The sequence below is a fragment of the Leuresthes tenuis genome, unplaced genomic scaffold, assembly GCF_036924035.1.
Source record: "Leuresthes tenuis unplaced genomic scaffold, fLeuTen1.0.hap1 SCAF_12, whole genome shotgun sequence".
Classification (NCBI taxonomy): Eukaryota; Metazoa; Chordata; class Actinopteri; order Atheriniformes; family Atherinopsidae; genus Leuresthes; species Leuresthes tenuis.
This window is the reverse complement of record NW_027325366.1, coordinates 8,080,927-8,098,644: the sequence shown is the minus strand read 5'-3', so window position 1 is coordinate 8,098,644 and position 17,718 is coordinate 8,080,927. Positions and strand designations below refer to the sequence as shown.

The window sequence follows — 17,718 nt, the reverse complement described above, 5'->3', positions numbered from 1 at the left end:
ATAGCAATACAAACTGAGCCCGCTAAAATGTTTACGTCATGATGTCAGTCAAGCCACAGATCTAACCACGTAGAACAATCCCTATCCTGCGCAGTATGGAAAATAGGTCTACTGTACAGTCTATGCAATAAATTCTGGCAAGGTTTTAACAAACAAACTTATGAAAAATCCTGTGTTATTTAAAAAAAATGTTATACCTCGTAATCAGGCATTTAATACTATTTAATACTTTTTAAAGGCGTTAATTTTCACTAAGTTGATTTACCACCTTTTAATACTTTTTAATACCCCACCGGCACCCTCCTTGGTGAACCATTGATTCAGCTAGGTGATTTTACAGTTTGTGGTGCTATAAAAAAAAACAAAACAGGAACATTCACAAATCCTTTAAAATTCTAAATGTACGATATTGTATTCATGTCACATTCATACAAAAATTGATCTCAATAAAAACAAAGAGCTTCCTCAGTGTTTACCTTTGCCAAGCAAGTTTCTTACAAAGGCCTCTAATCACTTGACTGAACCAAGTATGTTGTTTTTTACATAGTGTGTTTTTTCTGGTGTGATGTATATACACTGTGTTGCCAAAAGTAATCACTCATCTACCTTTACACACATGAACTTAAGTGACATCCCATTCTTAATCCATAGGGTTTAATATGACATTGGCCCACCCTTTGCAGCTATGACAGCTTCAACTTTTCTGAACAAGCTTTCCACAAAGTTTATGAGTGTGTTTATGGGAATTTTTTATCATTCTTCCAGAAGCACATTTGTGAGGTCAGACACTGACATTGGACGAAGGCCTGGCTCACAGTCTCTGCTCTGATTCATCCCAAAGGTGTTCTATCGGGTTGAGGTTAAGACTCTGTGCAGGCCAGTCAAGTTATTCCACACCAAACTCGCTCATCCATGTGTTTGTGGACCTTGCTTTGTGCCTAGACCCTGATCCTGCTCTGTCATTTTACATGGCGAGTTGCTGTCGTTCCCAATGGCTTTGTTATAATAGCACTGACAGTTCACTGGAATATTTAGTAGCGAGGAGATTTCACAACTGGACTTGTTGAACAGGTGGCAGCCTATCATGGCGCTACGCTGGAATTCACTGAGAGCGACCCATTCTTTCACAAATGTTTGTAAAAGCAGTATGCATGCCTAGGTGCTTGAATTTATACACCTGTGCCCATGGAAGTGATTGGAACACGTGATTTAATTATTTAGATGGGTGAGTGAATACTTTAGTCAATATAGTATATATATGTGAATTTATATGGGTTTTGTTTTTCAGTTCAGAGCAGATCAAAGCGAAGTCCGACATTTAACCTCAGGGAATTGGGAGGTGACCAAGATTATTGCCTACGATGATAACGCTGATAACCTGTAAGTCTAACCAACAGTAACCAAAGCATTTCAACAACATTAAGGGTTAAAATTTCACATTCACGTTATATACAGAAAGTAGGTCCATTATGCTTCATGAGTTCAACCCAAACCAAAATAAAAAGGGACATGATGAAAAGAATTTGTTGTTGATTGTATCTTATTTTCTCTGAACAGTTATTTTCTCAGTACAGAAGGCTCGCCACGAAGACGGCAACTTTTCAGGTTTGTGTTACTATTGTTGTGCTTTGAATAAAATGCTTAAAAAAGTTGAATCCACCTTGTCTTATTCTTCAATTTTTCATTATCTTCTCTCCCCAGTGTTAAAACTGTGGGTCTGTTCCCACGACGCTGTTTAACATGTGAGCTAAAAAAAGCTCATTGTCTGTACCTTGACGCTGACATCAGTCCCACAAACCAGCACATTATTCTCCACTGTAAAGGTGAGACATCATTTATACTATTTTAAGGTTCTTCTATTACTCCTGCTGTTAAACTGATAGTCAAATAGCACTTAAAAATGTCTTTGGCTGTCATACTGTGACACATTTCCAAGTTAGGGGAAGCAATTAGAGTATAATGGTATAATGTTTTAAAATGAAAAAAATTCTATGAATCTAAAAAAAAAAAATCAGACCACTGCAGTTTAGTACAGATAATCACCTGCTTTAGAAGTGAAGACTCTCCTATGTTTTTATATATTAAGTTAATTGCAATTCAATTATGTTTTCTTGTTTGTGCAGCACTAAGAGTTTATAGTGTGAGATATGCCACTATAAAGAGATTAAATTATATTAATTTTAATTAATCAACCAAACTTACTATTTTATGAGAATAGTAAACAAGAAGGAATAGAATAGAATAGAAAAATACTTTTGTCATCCCCCAGTGAGAGGAATTAAAAAAGAACCTAATACAACAAACTTTAAATCTGGTTGTAAAAGATATGAGGTTCTGAAGGCCTTTAAGAAGATGAAGCACATGGAGACAGCACAGGAAAAGAAGCTGATTGGACAAAATCCCCAATGACCTCGATGACCGCGGTGTGACAAGCTCTGTAGTTTAATTCACAGCTGTGTGCTTAAAGCAGACTGCAAGAAAGCTGGAGAGACTATGGTGTTCCTCTAGTTAGTATTGGAGTATACTCAAGTATTGGTATAAAAACATGTAAATGTATCACAAGCCCGCCATAAGGCTGATCAAAGCGCTGTAAAAGTGTATACTTTGCCTAACCTTAACCCTAATAATTTTTGTCAGAAAACGTTTTTATCCCGAATAAAACTAGCATACTTTACTTTCATATACCTTCCCATTCCACTTGCCCTTAACCTAAGGTCACAGGACCATAACCCTAATCCTAAATCCCCTCTATGCCACTACCATAAAAATTTTAATTGATTTTAATATTTCTTTCCAAAAAAATATTTTTCATCCCAAATAAAACTACCATTTCCTCCTTTTATACTTTCCCATTCCCTAAGGTTTCCCATTAACCTAAGGTCACATGACTATAGCCCTAACCCTAAAGCCCCATGCCACTAGTATAAAAACAAAAATTTATTTTAAAAATGATTTTATGAAAACAATTTCCTCTTAAATTAAACTTCAACCTTTTTTTAACCTCTCTCTCCCTTCACCCCTCACTCTCTCTCTCCTCCCCCCACACCACCTACCATACACAAACCAAAGGCCTTGGCTTATCTGTATAAATCACATAGCACTCACCTGCACCACTCACCTCAAAGGAAGCCTCGGCATCCTACTGCACCCACACAGCACACTACACCTCAAATATATAACTCTCTCTCCTATTCGCCCTCTCACTCCGTCTCCCCCTGCACCATTCAACATACACAAACAAAGGGTTTTGGCCTACTGCATACATCTCATACCACTCACCCTAAAGGAAGCCTTGGCATCCTAATGCACCCCCGTAGCACATTCCAACCAGAGGATGTGTACCTACGGCCTCCTGAGTCATGTCCAGTCGATAACGAGTTGAGCGTGCACCTCCCTGGTCTCTACACCAAACTCCACGGCAGCTATCGAGCAGTGGAAGGAGATCACTGAGTAAAAACTCACATACCTAACCCATCCCAATACCTGAGTATTTGGGATTTTCTTTTTATTTATGCCCTTTCTATATATTCTAAGAGGGATTTTAAAACTTTACCATTGTTCATAGCTTTTTTGAGCAGATCTTTTTCCTTATCATTATTGAATTCATTATATCATAAGATTGATCAAATATATGTATTTGCTTTTCCTTTCATTTGGTGTCACTCTGGAATCGTGTTTCAACTGTTGCTAACATTGCTAATTCGAGTTGGCTAACTGGTCAGCAAACACCACCGGAAGCTGTCACGAATCTGAGCTATGGTAGCCCATAAGTGATTAAAAAAATATAAAACGATGACTCGCACAATGACTCAGGTGCTTGTGAGAAAAACGTGTGGGCTACACTAAACTTTGATGTCAAAGTCGCAGACCACGAGTTTGAGACCCATGGATTAAAGGAATTGCACTAAGCTGGTTTAAGTCATATTTATATTATAGATTCCACTTTGTTCATGTAAACAAAGAATCATCCTTGCGCACCACAGTAAGTCATGGAGTTCCACAGGGTTCTGTGCTTGGACCAATTCTTTTCACTATATATATATATATATATATGCGCTTCTATGCTTCTATTGAGTAATCTTATAAGACAGCATGGCATACATTTCCATTGCCATACTGATAATACTCAGCTGTACTTATCTATGACACCAAATGAAACCAGTTGGTTAGACTACAGGCGTATCTTAAAGACTTAAAAGACTTGGATCACTCAGAACTTTTTGCTTCAAAATTCCACCAAAACTAAAGTCACAACCTTTGGACTTGAGCGCTTCAGGAAAAAACTATCTAGCTATATAATAATAATAATAATAATAACAATAATAATAATAATAATAATAATAATAATAATAATAATAATAATAATACATTTATAGGCGCCTTTCTGGACACTCAAGGTCACCATACATTTGTTAAAAACAAAGCAAACAATATTAACAACATGGAGTAAGCAAAGTGATCAGAAAAAAACAAAAACAATTTACACAATGCAAATGAAATCATATGAAAAAGGCAGTTTTGAACAAGTAGGTTTTGAGTTTGGATTTGAAGTGTTTGAGTGAAGTAGTGTTCCTCAGTTCCAGTGGTAGACAGTTCCAGAGACAAGGAGCAGAGTGGCTGAATGCTCTGCTTCCCATGGTGGTGAGACGGACAGGTGGGACAGTCAGGTGGATAGAGGAGGAGGTTTGGAGTGTGCGGGAGGGCATGGCAACATGGAGGAGGTCAAACAGGTAGGGAGGGGCGAGGCTGTAAATGGATTTAAATGTTAGGAGGAGGGTTGTAAATTGAATTCGAAATTTTATTGGGAGCCAGTGAAGCTGTTGTAGGATGGGGGTGATGTGGTGGATGGAGGGGGTCCTTGTGATGATGTGGGCAGCTGAATTCTGGACTAGCTGGAGCATATGTAGGAATTTGTGAGTAACACCGGAGAGGAGAGAATTGCAGTAGTCCAGGCGAGAAGTGACAAGGCTATGAACAGAAGTGGTATGGGGGGTGAGGGAGGGCTGGAGGCGGTTGATGTTCCGTAGGTGAAAATATGCAGACTGAGATAGAGTACTGTCGAGGATGACACCCAGACTCTTAACCTGTGGGGAGGGGGAGACAGTGGAGTTGTCAATGGTTACTGAGAAACTGTCGGTTTTTGATAGTGTTGATTTACAACCAATGAGGAGAACCTCAGTTTTGACACTGTTTAGTTTCAGAAAATTGGAGAGAACCAGGATTTTATGTCTGTTAGACAGTCAGCAAGGGATGAGGGTGGGAGAGTGGAGATTGGTTTACTGGAGAGGTAGAGCTGGGTGTTATTCGCATAACAGTGAAAACTGATGTACTTACGGAAGATATTGCAGAGGGGAAGAAGGTAAGTGATGAAAAGGAGAGGCCCCAGGACAGATCCCAGAGGCACAACTGAAGTAACTGGAGAAGGCTGGCATGAGAAGGATTTGAGTTGAATGAACCGAGAGCAGCCTGTGAGGTATGATCTGAACCAGTCGAGTGGGGTGTGTGTGATGCCGCTGGAAAATAATCTATTGAGGAGGGTGGGTTGACTGATGGTATCAAAGGCCGCGCTCAGGTCGAGGAGGATGAGGATAGTGAGTAGACCAGAATCAGCTGCCATTAGGAGGTCATTGGTGATTGTTACGAGTGAGGTGTCTGTGCTGTGGAGTGGACGGAAACCAGACTGGAATCGTTCATACAGATTGTTAAGTGATGAGTGGGAGTGGAGTTGAGTAGCAACTATTTTATCAAAGATTTTGGAAATTAAGGGCAGATTAGAATTGGGCCGGAAGTTATTGAAGTTGGTAGGATCAGCACCAGGTTTTTTTCAGGATTGGGGTTATTGCAGTGGTTTTGAATGATGTAGGAACAGTTCCAGTGGTGAGAGAGGAATGGATGATGGCAGAAATGAGGGGGGCCAGAGAGGGGAGGCAGGTTTTAACCAGAACTGTGGGGAGGGGGTCCAGCTGACATGTTGTGGGCTTGGACTCATGGATAAGGTCAGAGATCTCTGAGAAGATGGGGAGCTCGAAGGAGGAAAAGGGGTGAGTGGGTGGGTGAAGATCCTCTAGAGGATGTCCTCCTGATGGATTATCTGGATTTTGTTGTTGAAAAAAGACATAAGAGAATTACAGAAGGCAGATGAGTATAGAAGGGGTGGTATAGAAACTGGGGATCAAGTGATATTGTTGAACAGTGAAAACAATGACTTGGTATTAACTACATTCGAACAGATTATCCTGGAGTAATAGTTTGATTTGGATACAGCCCTGGTAATGCAGAGAATGGTTTTTGTACATCTCTTTGTGAATAGTGTGTTCAGTTTGGCTTTCATAAGTCGAAGTTCGGGCGTAAACCAGGGAGAAAGAGACAGATCTGATTTTTAGTAGAGCGAGGGAGTTGATGATATAGTGCGAGACCAGCTCTTCAGGGGTGGATAAGTCTTCAACGTCCATTGGGTAATCAGCACTGGAGGGAGGGAATCCATGTTTATGTCCATAATTTTATGGAAGGAGATGAGATGAAGGGACTTAGTGATGGAGAGAGTGAGATCGACGTTGAATGAGAGGAGGAAATGGTCTATGATGGGGAGTTCAATGGGGGTGACACCAGAGTGGCATATTAAGTCCATAATGTGTCCTTTGGAGTGTGTGGGAATATGGCTGTGCTGCTGAAATCCAGAGCTCTCAAGGCAAGATGTAAAGTCTCTGGTAAGAGGGTGGTTTGTATTATCCATGTGAATGTTAAATTCTCCCAGCAATATTGTGTTTGGTGAGAGAATGGATAGGTGTGTGAGAAAAGCAGCAAAGTAATTTAGAAACTCGCAATTTGATTTCGGGGGCGATAAACAGTTGCAATAGTTGTAGGAGTAGATCCAGGCAGTTGATATACAGTGGATTTGAAGGAGCTGAAGTCAGGGACAGACAGCGGCGACACTTTCCACGTATCGTGGTAAATTATTGTGAGACGTCAGACATCGAGACGTCATGTCTCAGGTTGAGAGATGTAAATAAACCCCGGAGAAGTTGACTCAGTGAGTTGGGAAAAGTCTTTGAGCTGTTTTCATGTGTCAGTTAAACAGATAAAATCAAACTTACGGTCACTGGGGAGATCCTGGATGAGATTCCCCTTGCTTGTCAGTGAGCGGATGTTTAGCAGACCGAAGGTGAAAGTGGCGGTGTCTCGGGATGCAATGGAAGACTGTTAAAATATTGAACCGTTCGGTCCGCTATGCATGGGACAATACACCCTTATGGACTGCGGGTTTTCGGTTTTGCAGTTAATTTTCCACTGATGCGTTGCAGAGCGCTATGTGTGCTTGTCCAGGCAGATGAAAAGCCCTGCCCACAAGACGCGAGTTAATGTCCAATCACTGTTGTGCACCACCTGTCAGTCATACTGTTGTAACTGCAGGTGGGTTAAAAGTGCAGCTCGCACATGGAAGCGGAAAAAGAAAACAAAGAGGCATGGCCAGCACTAACGGAGGAGTTGAGAGCAGTGGTGGATTAGCCATCGGGAGCAATGTAGGCTTCAAGGTAAGCAAGTCCACGTGAGGCTTGATAGCCGGGGCAGAGCAGGTGAGCTAGTGTTGGTCATACACAGTCATGCAGGGGTGACAGTCGAGTTGTTTATCTGTCATGAATTAATAGTGGAGACGTTTTCCCCAAATGAGAACAAATGCACTGGCAAGTGTGGGTCATGAGACAGTAAAACATGAAAATAAGTTTAAAAGAGCTGGTGAGCAGCGGTGAGCAGCGGCAGCCAGTTGCGCCAGCGTTAACTCATCTGGAATAGTCAGTTTTGGGCCTAACATCTTTATGGTTACTAATTTGGCATTTCCTTGGCTTCCAGTACCACAATGAGGAAACTTGGAGTTATTTTTTTACCAGAATTTATAATTTGACACACATATGAAATAGGTTTCTAGAGCAAAGATTGCCAATTATCTATGTAGCCCACGTTGTTTGCTGGACACTATCTAGACAACCAGCACTCGAAGGATGACATGCGGTTAAACATGTCATTGGCGATTAGTGTATTACTGCCGACGTTGCTATTTAACTGTATTTACATTTATCCTTAACCAGCAGTTTCAAATAGGATTCTATGTCACCTGCATTAGCTCCTGGAATACATTTGACTGGTTTCTCGCTGGTTTCTCTAATGCCATGATTCTGACAGTAGAGCTGATCAGGGTTTTGTCCTCGTGGGTGTGTTGCTGAGTCGGAAAAATCTGTTTGAAATGTGGACAGGTTGATGGTGAACCACAGGCTTGACTTTCGGACTATGCCTCCTCTTCTAGCCTGTCATCCAGCAAGCCTGGGATCCCAGCTAATTAGGTTCAGCTAAGGGGCAGCTAATGGGGTTAGCTACACTAGATGGCTCCACGTCAACTAAAAGGACCTGGCTAGCTACTGGGTAATTTTCAACAGAGAAGACCCAAGCTTTCAATTAAGATATCCTTGCCTCAAACTACAAAAAGCTACATTTGTTGCATGTACCATTAGGAGGCAGAGGAATAACTAAACATCTGACAGATGGAGCAGGTGAAAATCGGGAGATGGAGGGAGAGAGCTGGTAGTCATGCTAAGCTAGAGAACCAAACACACTGCAAGGAATGTGAAAATAAAGATCTGTAGGAGTGAGTGTTAGAATAGAAAAAGCACATGATAGAGTTAACTTTGCAAAAATGTGTCAGTTTTATTAAGAAATTGAGTGATTTTTAATCTTCTCAGAGGAGCAAGCTGATCCACAGAACACAAACAAGGTAACAGGAAGTGATGCAATATGTCTTACCGCCAGTGGTGGACAGTAATGGAGTACATTTACCTGAGTACTGTACTTAAGTAAATTTTTTGAGTATCTGTACTTTGAGTATTTGTTTATTTTGGAAACTTATGACTTCTCAGTCCATTACATTTCAGGGACAAATTTTGCACTTTCAACTCTACTACATTTCTAGGAAGCTTGTCGTTACTCGTTCCTTTTAGGCCTTGTAATCCACTGTTGCTGTTTTTCTTACCTAAAATGCAATTGGCCACACTAGAGTGGTGTTAAAAGATCTGGACTCTCAGCAGAAAACTGGATTTGGCTGCAAGGCTGTTTTCTGCCGAGACTACGAGAGTGTTTTGTGAACTGAAGATCTTCATCAAAGCAGAATTGTCGTTTGTTCGTGGTAATGGACTCAACAGTACACTTCTACTCCATAGTGAATGTGTGGGGAGAAAAAAAAGGCTTGTTTTTTTCCTGATTTTTGGGTGGGGATGTTTTGGGGATGTACTTCAGTATTTTAATTTGAGTAAAAACTTTTACTTGTAGTTGAGTAAGTTTTGACCGTGATGATCAATACTTAAGTACTGAAGTTGAGTACTTTCTCCACCACTGCTTACTGCAAAGTGTTCAAAGTAGTCGCAAGTTTCCTATCCCAAGAGTAATAAGAAATTGGAGAAAGCTTGTTTTTTTCAAAATGAAAAGGTCATATAATCTTGACGGCTTGTCTTGACAACTGTTTTTATCAAGAGTAGCAGAAGCTTTTGAAGAGACCGTATACATGACTTCTGATAGGTTTACTGTTTTAAAGCAGGCAGATGACACCATGAAACCACTTGTAACACATGAAATGCAAAGGTCAAAGCTAGTGTAGCCTATAAACAGAGGTAAGAGCTATGGTTTGTCTTCAAGTTTAAGTAAAGTAGAGCAGGGCTCCATTTCACAAAGCAGGTTTAGTGAAAACTCTGAGTTAACCCTGAAATGAGGGAAACTGACTTTTCCGTTTCACAAAGGTAGGTAACTCAAACCAGAGAAAGGTTACAGTTACCATAGTAACAGACTCTATAAACCTAAACTGGTTGGGACCAGGTTTTTCTCAATGAACCTCAAGTTTCTCTCTTTCTACGCCCTCTTTCAGCCACACACACTATTTGATTTTCTCATTCATTCATTCATTCAGTCAGCAGGTGAGTTTTGGAGTAGCCTTGTTCTACTAGTTCTAGAAGTCCATTAGGCACATTAGGAGGTGACTTTTTTTCATGAACATGGCATGTCCTTTTGACAACGATCCCGTGGATGAAGGTGCAGCATTACTGTGCAGATAATTAAATATTCATTGGGAAATAGTTATCAGACCGCGCATGTTTTAGTATTTCCAGCTACAAATATTTGTATGAATAGGCTTAAAAACTATATCTATAGGCCTATTACATTTTATAAAGACACTTGTGTCTTGGGGGTGTACTCAGAGGATGAGCTCAGCCAGGGATTCCCTCAGCCACCGGCCTTCCAATATTCTTGCTTAGGGCTAACTCCTCTCCTTTCGTTAGAGATGGCGGTACTGGGCCACCACCCATTTTACGGACATCTGCCTTCTTTCTGTTGGCTGAGTAGAAGCCTTTTAGTTTAAATAGACTTAATTACTTAACAGAACATGATGAAGATGAGAAGACATTTATATGTATGAAAACAGCATTATGTTGGGGATAAAACAACTGCACAGTCAAATAGACACTTAATATTTATTTTACAGGGTAAAACATGATCAAAATGATGTACCTCCATGCCGAGGTCTTACCTGTTTTAACGTTTTTATATTTCATCTTAAGCTGCTGCCAATTGCGCTTCTCTCCCATGGGATTGCATGTAAATGACATAAATGAATGGCTACCATTCAAGCAGTTTTTCCCTGTAATATTATTGAGATTGCAAAGGACTTTTAAAAGGACGGTGCTAACCACCACACCACTGTGCAGCCCGCTACTAAACTAACTGAAATCAGCTATTCTGGAACTGGAAACTCTGAGTTTTCTATCTCAGAGTAGATCAACTCAGAGTTTGTTGAACCTGCTTTGTGAAACAGAACCCAGGAGTATTGTAATTGGGCTTTCAAGAGTTTTTTCGCTCATCAATAAGCATTATAGTGGCAGCTGAGCTGTTGACAAAGCATGCAATTCTATTACCTCTAACTAGATGTTTTACAAAAGGACAAAAAAGAAGAGTCAGCAAGTGACCTAAGTCTGATTTATTCAGATAGGAAAGGTGAAAAGCAAAAAGAGAAAATGAGACAACTGACTGTATTTGGATTTTTATCTAGAAGATCTAATTATATTGAAAAGTATTTGAAAATGTACTGCTCTTTCCCCAGGTCCAGGAGCACCTACTGTAATCCTACACAGCCTCAATAATTCAAGTAAGTAACATACACACAGACGACTTCTTCACCATCTCTCTGCCATTTATTTGTTACATAAACATTGTCACATTCCCTCATGGCTCACATGTGCCTCTTGTTTTTGCCTTTTATTTTATGTAAATGTTTTTATTGCACTAAAAAAGTTAACAACAGTGCTGCAGAAAAGCAAGCAATTTGCTCTGAGTTATTTGAACAGACTCTCCATCCACAACAGGGAACTCAAGACCCTCAACAGTTTCATTATAAGACGTAAATTGATTTTGGATTTTTTTTTCTATTAAAAAATGCTGGATGAATTTAATTTAATTTAGCTGCCTCTGAGATGGCTTGAATGGGAAGAATGGCCAGATCAGGGAGTCGTATTTATCAAATGTGGAGAAAATACTGAGGTTGCTATGTAAAAATACAAGCTCCTGTGTAAAGATACTTTGCATAGATGGAAGATATTAACAATTTTGCTTTTTTCTTCATGCAGGATTAACATTAGCACCAATGACCAAATTATCAATTCACAAACTAATTCAAAAACTAAAAACACATTTACATTTAAGTTAAAGTAATTGTATTTTACAACTATTCTCCTTTATATTCTCAGACTAGAAAAGTTAAAATCAAAGAATATATCCAGATAATTTCAAAGACCATTTAAAAAATGATCCCAAGGACTCAGATTTTCTATGGTACCTACTCCTTTGATTTCACCTTATTATATGACTTGATTAAAAGGAAATTACCCATATCATCAATTTGTATGCAGTCACATTGAGATCTTCTACACAGATTTTGGAATATATCATACTTTAAACACATCACCCTCATCTTCACAGATTACTACATCCTTGAGAATAACTCTTTGCTAAAGGCAGCCTTGAAGTACAAAAGGATCCAGCTGACTGACTTCAGAACTTTTCCAATAGAACATTTTGGTGAGAATAAAGTATTGGGTTTCTGTAGTGATATTGTGAAATACAGATGACTTGCAGGAGAGCTACATGATTTTTTTTTTTCTTTACAGATTTACCTTTAAAGATCTCTTACCCACCAGACTTCTCTGATTCCCGTCTTTATGGATTACTACTGGTAGTGTACGTACCAGAACATATGTGATGACACAGAGCATGTGTCCACTGGCGAACTACATGCATTTCATGTAATATGAATTTCTTTATCTCATGGGGTTAAAATATTTGGTCTGTGCTTTTTGTGTTGTAGTGTAGGAAAGCTTTTGAGGAAAATATCAGCTTTGGAATTAATCTCTTGTTATTTTTCAATCAGTTAGCATTGTTTGGTCCCTGTTCTCTATATATACAATGTTTGATTAAGCTGTAGTTTCATCTCTTAAATCCCCATCTCAGCTTTTTCACAAACAAATACTTTTTCAGGGGAAGTTAAATCCCTTTTTTTGGAACAATTTACCTCAAGAAATAAAGCTGTTTAATAACTATGCGAACATCTTAATATAACTTACTATTTATTTAAAGCCGCATATTACCCCATTACATATTTCAGTATCACCTCAGATGATAAATTTCAGCTTTTAGGGTATTTACTGTAAGTCTATGTAACTTAAGAGTTACATGATATGTATTGAAATGATAAAGTCAAACTATTCATGTTCCTAATAAAGCAGGTAATATTAAACATGTCAACAAAAGGTTATCTCATTTACAAGTATTGTGTGTGTATTCAAGCTCTGCTACATCTTCTTCCGTTGTGCTGCAGTGCTTCATTGTTGTCCAAAAAATTACCTTAATCGAATCAGTGAACCACACTGCTGCACTGGCCAACAACTATCATGAATACACACATGAATGTTTTTTTAAATTTCTTTTATTAAACTTTGAATACACTTGTTATGCTGTGTAAAACACTCTGTAGAACACCAGCAGTGTGTTAATATATGCCTGAAAGTGTCCCATGTAACTGTGACTGTGATATTTACTTCATGCCAAGTAACACTCACCAATTAATACATAGTTTTGCTCTCGAGGTAATTTCTAAACCTTTTTTTGTTTTTTTGCCAAATTTCTGTTTTTCTGAAATTTCACATACTATATTCTAATGATTTCTTTAAATAAGTTTGTGTGAAAAACAAGAATTACTAATATACTTTATATCCTCCTTACAGTGATACAACCCCTGGTGGACAGGCTGTGAGTGACCGTTTCTCTCTCAGTTGGGAATCTGTCCTTGTTAGTTCATACAGTGTCATAGTGGCCCGTCTGGATGGTCGGGGCAGTGGCTTCCAGGGTCAGAGGATCTTGCATGAGGTTCATCAAGGACTTGGAACTGTTGATGTTCAGGACCAGATAGCAGCAGTACAGTATGTTATCATATTCACTTACTCTGCTTTTTACTATTTTCAAATTTAGAGTAACAAATTTCATGAAATGTTATTTAAAACATGAAAATTCCCTGTCACTCAGTTTAGAGATTCTAAAAATATACTACATCTTATTACACTATATCGCCAAAAGTATTCACTCATCTGCCTTTATACACATATGAACTTAACGGAGAACAATTATACCCCTTTTCCCAGTGCACCTCAATGACATGTCTGTGAAATTATTTGGTCAAATTCATAATGGATCAAAAACAGCAGTCCTCTCTGTACACTCTCTGTGGCACTCTGCTCTGAGGCGGTCGGATTTTCATTCCGCGGCTGCTAATGCTAATGCTCAGTCCACCCCTCGGTTTGGCGTCACGCTGCTATGGCAAGAGTTGAGCACAAACACTGGTCATGGCTGCCCACACACCGTTGCAGCCATATATGTTTGAGCCAGTGTCATATAATATATGTCAGATAATGTATATACTCTAATATAATACAACCTGCTGTATAAATAATTTATTTCAGCATCGTTTGTAGGTGCCTAGGCGGCTGTAGCTCAGGAGGAAGATCAGTTGCCCATCAATCGGAAGGTCGGTGGTTTGACTCTGGCTTCCCCAAGCTACATGTCGAAGCGTCCTTGGGCAAGACACTGAACCCCACATTGCCTACCGATGTATCCATCGGTGTATGAATGTGTGTGTATGAATTGTTAGAAAGTACGTAGTTATGCATAGCCTTAAGACGTGCTGTATGAGTGTGTGTGAATGTGGCATGTAGTGTTAGAAGCGCTTTGAGTGGTCAGTTAGACTAGAAAAGCGCTATACAAGTACAGTCCATTTACCATTTACCTGCATGAACTAGCGGTTAGCATTAGCTCGTGGTAATCGGACAAAAGAAACACAAAGAACACTTACATAGTCTGTCCTTTCCCCACGGATGGTCGGTATCAATCTCTCTTTTAGGAAAAGTTTTGCTGCCAGTCCTGCACTGTACTGACCCAAATTGTGGAAGCAGTCCATAGGTTTATGCCGACCATGGCCAGAACTTCGCCATCAAAAATAAACTTTATCCACTCCTGTCATAGGTCCTCTGAGATTCGGGTCTTATGCAGGGTCTTGTGCTGGTCTGCAGCCAACAACAGAGCAACTTACATGCTTAGCTCTCAAATTCGCCATACTGCCATCCGTTTTACTTCACTGCGTTGATTGAAATATGGCCGCCTCACCTGAGCTTTGCTGTTTTATAACCTATAGGGCGTGGTGGGTAGAGACTAGGTGTTGGCCACTGCTGGAGTTTAGATTCTGCCCAGACAAGAGGAACAAGTGAGTGAGTGGCCGCAGCAGCGCACGTGAAATGGACACGGTTGTTGTTTTTAACACTGGGGGGGTTTGTACACACCCAAATTCAAATATATCAGTGTAGAAGAGCTGGGAAAGTTATTTCTGTGACATCCCATTCTTAATCCATAGGGTTTAATACGACGTCGGTCCACCCTTTGCAGCTATAACAGCTTCAACTCTTTTGGGCAAGCTTTCCACAAGGTTTACAAGTGTGTTTATGGGAATTTTTTACCATTCTTCCAGAAGCGCATTTATGAGGTCATACACTGATGTTGGATGAGAGGGCCTGGCTCATAGTCTCTAATTCATCCCAAAGGTGTTCTTTCAGGTTGAGGTCAGGACTGTGCATGCCAGCCAAGTTTTTCCCCACCAAACTCGCTCATCCATGTCTTTATGGATCTTGCATTGTTCAATGGTGCTCAGTTATGTTGGAAGAGGAAGAGGCCATCCCCAAACTGTTTCCACAAATTTGGGAGCATGAAATTATCCAAAATCTCTTAGTATGCTGAAGCATATTCCTTTCACTGGAACTAAGGGACCAAGCCCAGCTCCTGAAAAACAACCTGCACCATAGACTTAGAGACTTAGACTTCCTTTATTGTCATTGCACAAAAAACACAAGGTGAATCTTGACAACGAAATGTCGTTACTTGGCTACCAGTGTAACAGAGCTAGACCTTATTCCTATACAATAAATATGTTTTCTATAACTAAGAGCTAAGAGCTAACTATATGCAGGGTAAATAAGTATCTATATATTCATGTATATTGCACTAAGTTATTGATATATTGCACTAATTGTCAAAAGAAACATTAAAAATTGCACTGAGTTATTGCAAAGAGAAACATTAAATATTGCACTGAGTTATTGCAAAGAGAAACATTAAATATTGCACTGAGTTATTGCAAAGAGAAACATTAAATATTGCACTGAGTTATTGCAAAGAGAAACATTAAATATTGCACTATAACAATTGCACTTAAGAGAACTAGAAAAGAATTTCACAGTCAGAGTAAAGTAAGTGCCAAGGAGTCCCCAGGTTCATGTTGAAGACAAAACTAGACTAACTAAGGTGCGTGTATTGTCCATGTCCATGGGGGGTGGTTTTTGTAGTGTCTGTGTGTGTGTTTAGGGGTGGAGGAGTGTTATGTGGCGTTAAGCAGTCTGATGGCCAGGGGAAAGAAACTGTTCAGTAGTCTGGTCGTTCTGCAGGAGATGCTGCGGAACCTTCTGCCGGACGCCAGGGGGGAAAACAGTCCATGGTTGGGGTGGGTGGGGTCGGAGAGGATCTGGTGAGCCCGGGATAGGCAGCGTCTGTCCGCGATGTTCTTGATGCAGGGGAGCGGAGCCCCCGTGATCTTCTCCCCTGTCCTCACCACCCTCTGTAGAGACTTCCAGTCAGAGGCCCTGCAGCTCCCAGACCAGATGGAGATGTAGCTGGTCAGCAGGCTCTCGATGGTCCCTCTGTAGAAGGTCTGAAGGATGGGGGGCGGGAGGGATGCTCTCTTCATCCGACGCAGGAAGTGCAGGCGCTGCTGGCCCTTCTTCACCAGTGAGGAGATGTGGGGTGACCAGCTGAGGTTGTCAGTGATGTGCACCCCCAGGAACTTGGTGCTGCTGACGACCTCCACAGCTGAGTCGTTGATAAGGAGGGGTGTGTGGGTGGGTCTAGATTTCCTGAAGTCAACGATAATTTCCTTGGTCTTGTTGACATTCAGGATCAGGTTGTTCCCTCTGCACCAGTCCACCAGATGCCGCACCTCCTCCCTGTATGCCGCCTCGTTGTTGTCCCGGATGAGGCCCACTACTGTGGTGTCGTCCGCGTACTTCAGGATGTGGTTGGACCTGAGGCGTGGACGGCAGTCGTGGGTCATCAGGGTGAACAGCAGGGGGCTCAGGACACAGCCCTGGGGGGTGCCGGTGTTCAGGGTGATGACGTCGGAGGTGTTGTTCCCCACTCTGACAGCCTGGGTTCTGTCAGTGAGGAAGTCCAGCAGCCAGTTGCAGAGGGGGGTGTTTATTCCTAAGGGGCCCAGTTTGCCTACCAGGTCCTGGGGGATGATCGTGTTGAAAGCTGAGCTGAAGTCCAGGAACAGCATCCGCACGTGGGTGTTCTTGTCTTCCAGGTGCTCCAGGCTCAGGTGGAGAGCAGTGGAGACTGCATCCTCAGCACTGCGCTTGGACTGGTATGCAAACTGGAACGGGTCGTGTGATGGGGGCAGCGTGGAGATAATGTGGTCCTTAACAAGTCTTTCGAAGCACTTCATGATGGAGGATGTGAGTGCGACGGGGCGGAAGTCGTTAAGGCATGTGATGGTGGTTGTCTTCGGGACCGGAACGACAGTGGCAGACTTGAAGCACCGTGGGACGACGGCCTGGTCCAGGGACGTGTTGAAGATGTCCGTGAGCACGTGGGTCAGCTGGTCCGAGCATTCTTTGATCAACCGACCTGGAATGCTGTCGGGACCTGCCGCTTTCCGCGCGTTGACCTTCCTCAGAACTTTCCGCACTGCTGATGCTTCTAGTCTGAGCGCCTGTTCGTCGGGGTGTGGTGTCGCTTTCCTCGCAGGGTTGGAGTTCAGCTCCTCAAATCTTCCGAAGAAGTTGTTGAGCTCATTGAGGAAGCTGGTGTCGTTCTGGCAGGATGAGGATGTGGGTTTGTAGTCTGTGACAGACTGGATGCCCTGCCACAGTTTCCTCGTGTCTTTGGAGTCTTGGAAGAGACCTTGGATTTTCCGGCTGTGGGCTCGCTTGGCGTCTCTGATGGCCCGGTTCAGGTTAGCCCTAGCAGACCTGAGAGCCGCAGAATCACCAGATTTGAACGCAGCATTTCGTTCTCTCAGCTTCGCTCGCACCTCCT

The 17,718-nt window shown here is 41.4% G+C and overlaps 1 protein-coding gene across 1 annotated transcript in view; it reads left to right on the top strand.

The window, feature by feature from the left end:
• The window catches only part of LOC140319006 (inactive dipeptidyl peptidase 10-like), a 189,896-nt gene that overhangs the window by 141,076 nt on the left and 31,102 nt on the right, over positions 1–17,718 (top strand). Inside the window, exons 14-20 of the mRNA XM_072396517.1 lie at positions 1,289–1,380; positions 1,558–1,605; positions 1,702–1,823; positions 11,135–11,179; positions 12,010–12,108; positions 12,198–12,267; positions 13,311–13,505. Coding sequence (XP_072252618.1) covers positions 1,289–1,380; positions 1,558–1,605; positions 1,702–1,823; positions 11,135–11,179; positions 12,010–12,108; positions 12,198–12,267; positions 13,311–13,505 — 671 coding nt within the window. The remainder of the gene's footprint in view (positions 1–1,288; positions 1,381–1,557; positions 1,606–1,701; positions 1,824–11,134; positions 11,180–12,009; positions 12,109–12,197; positions 12,268–13,310; positions 13,506–17,718) is intronic.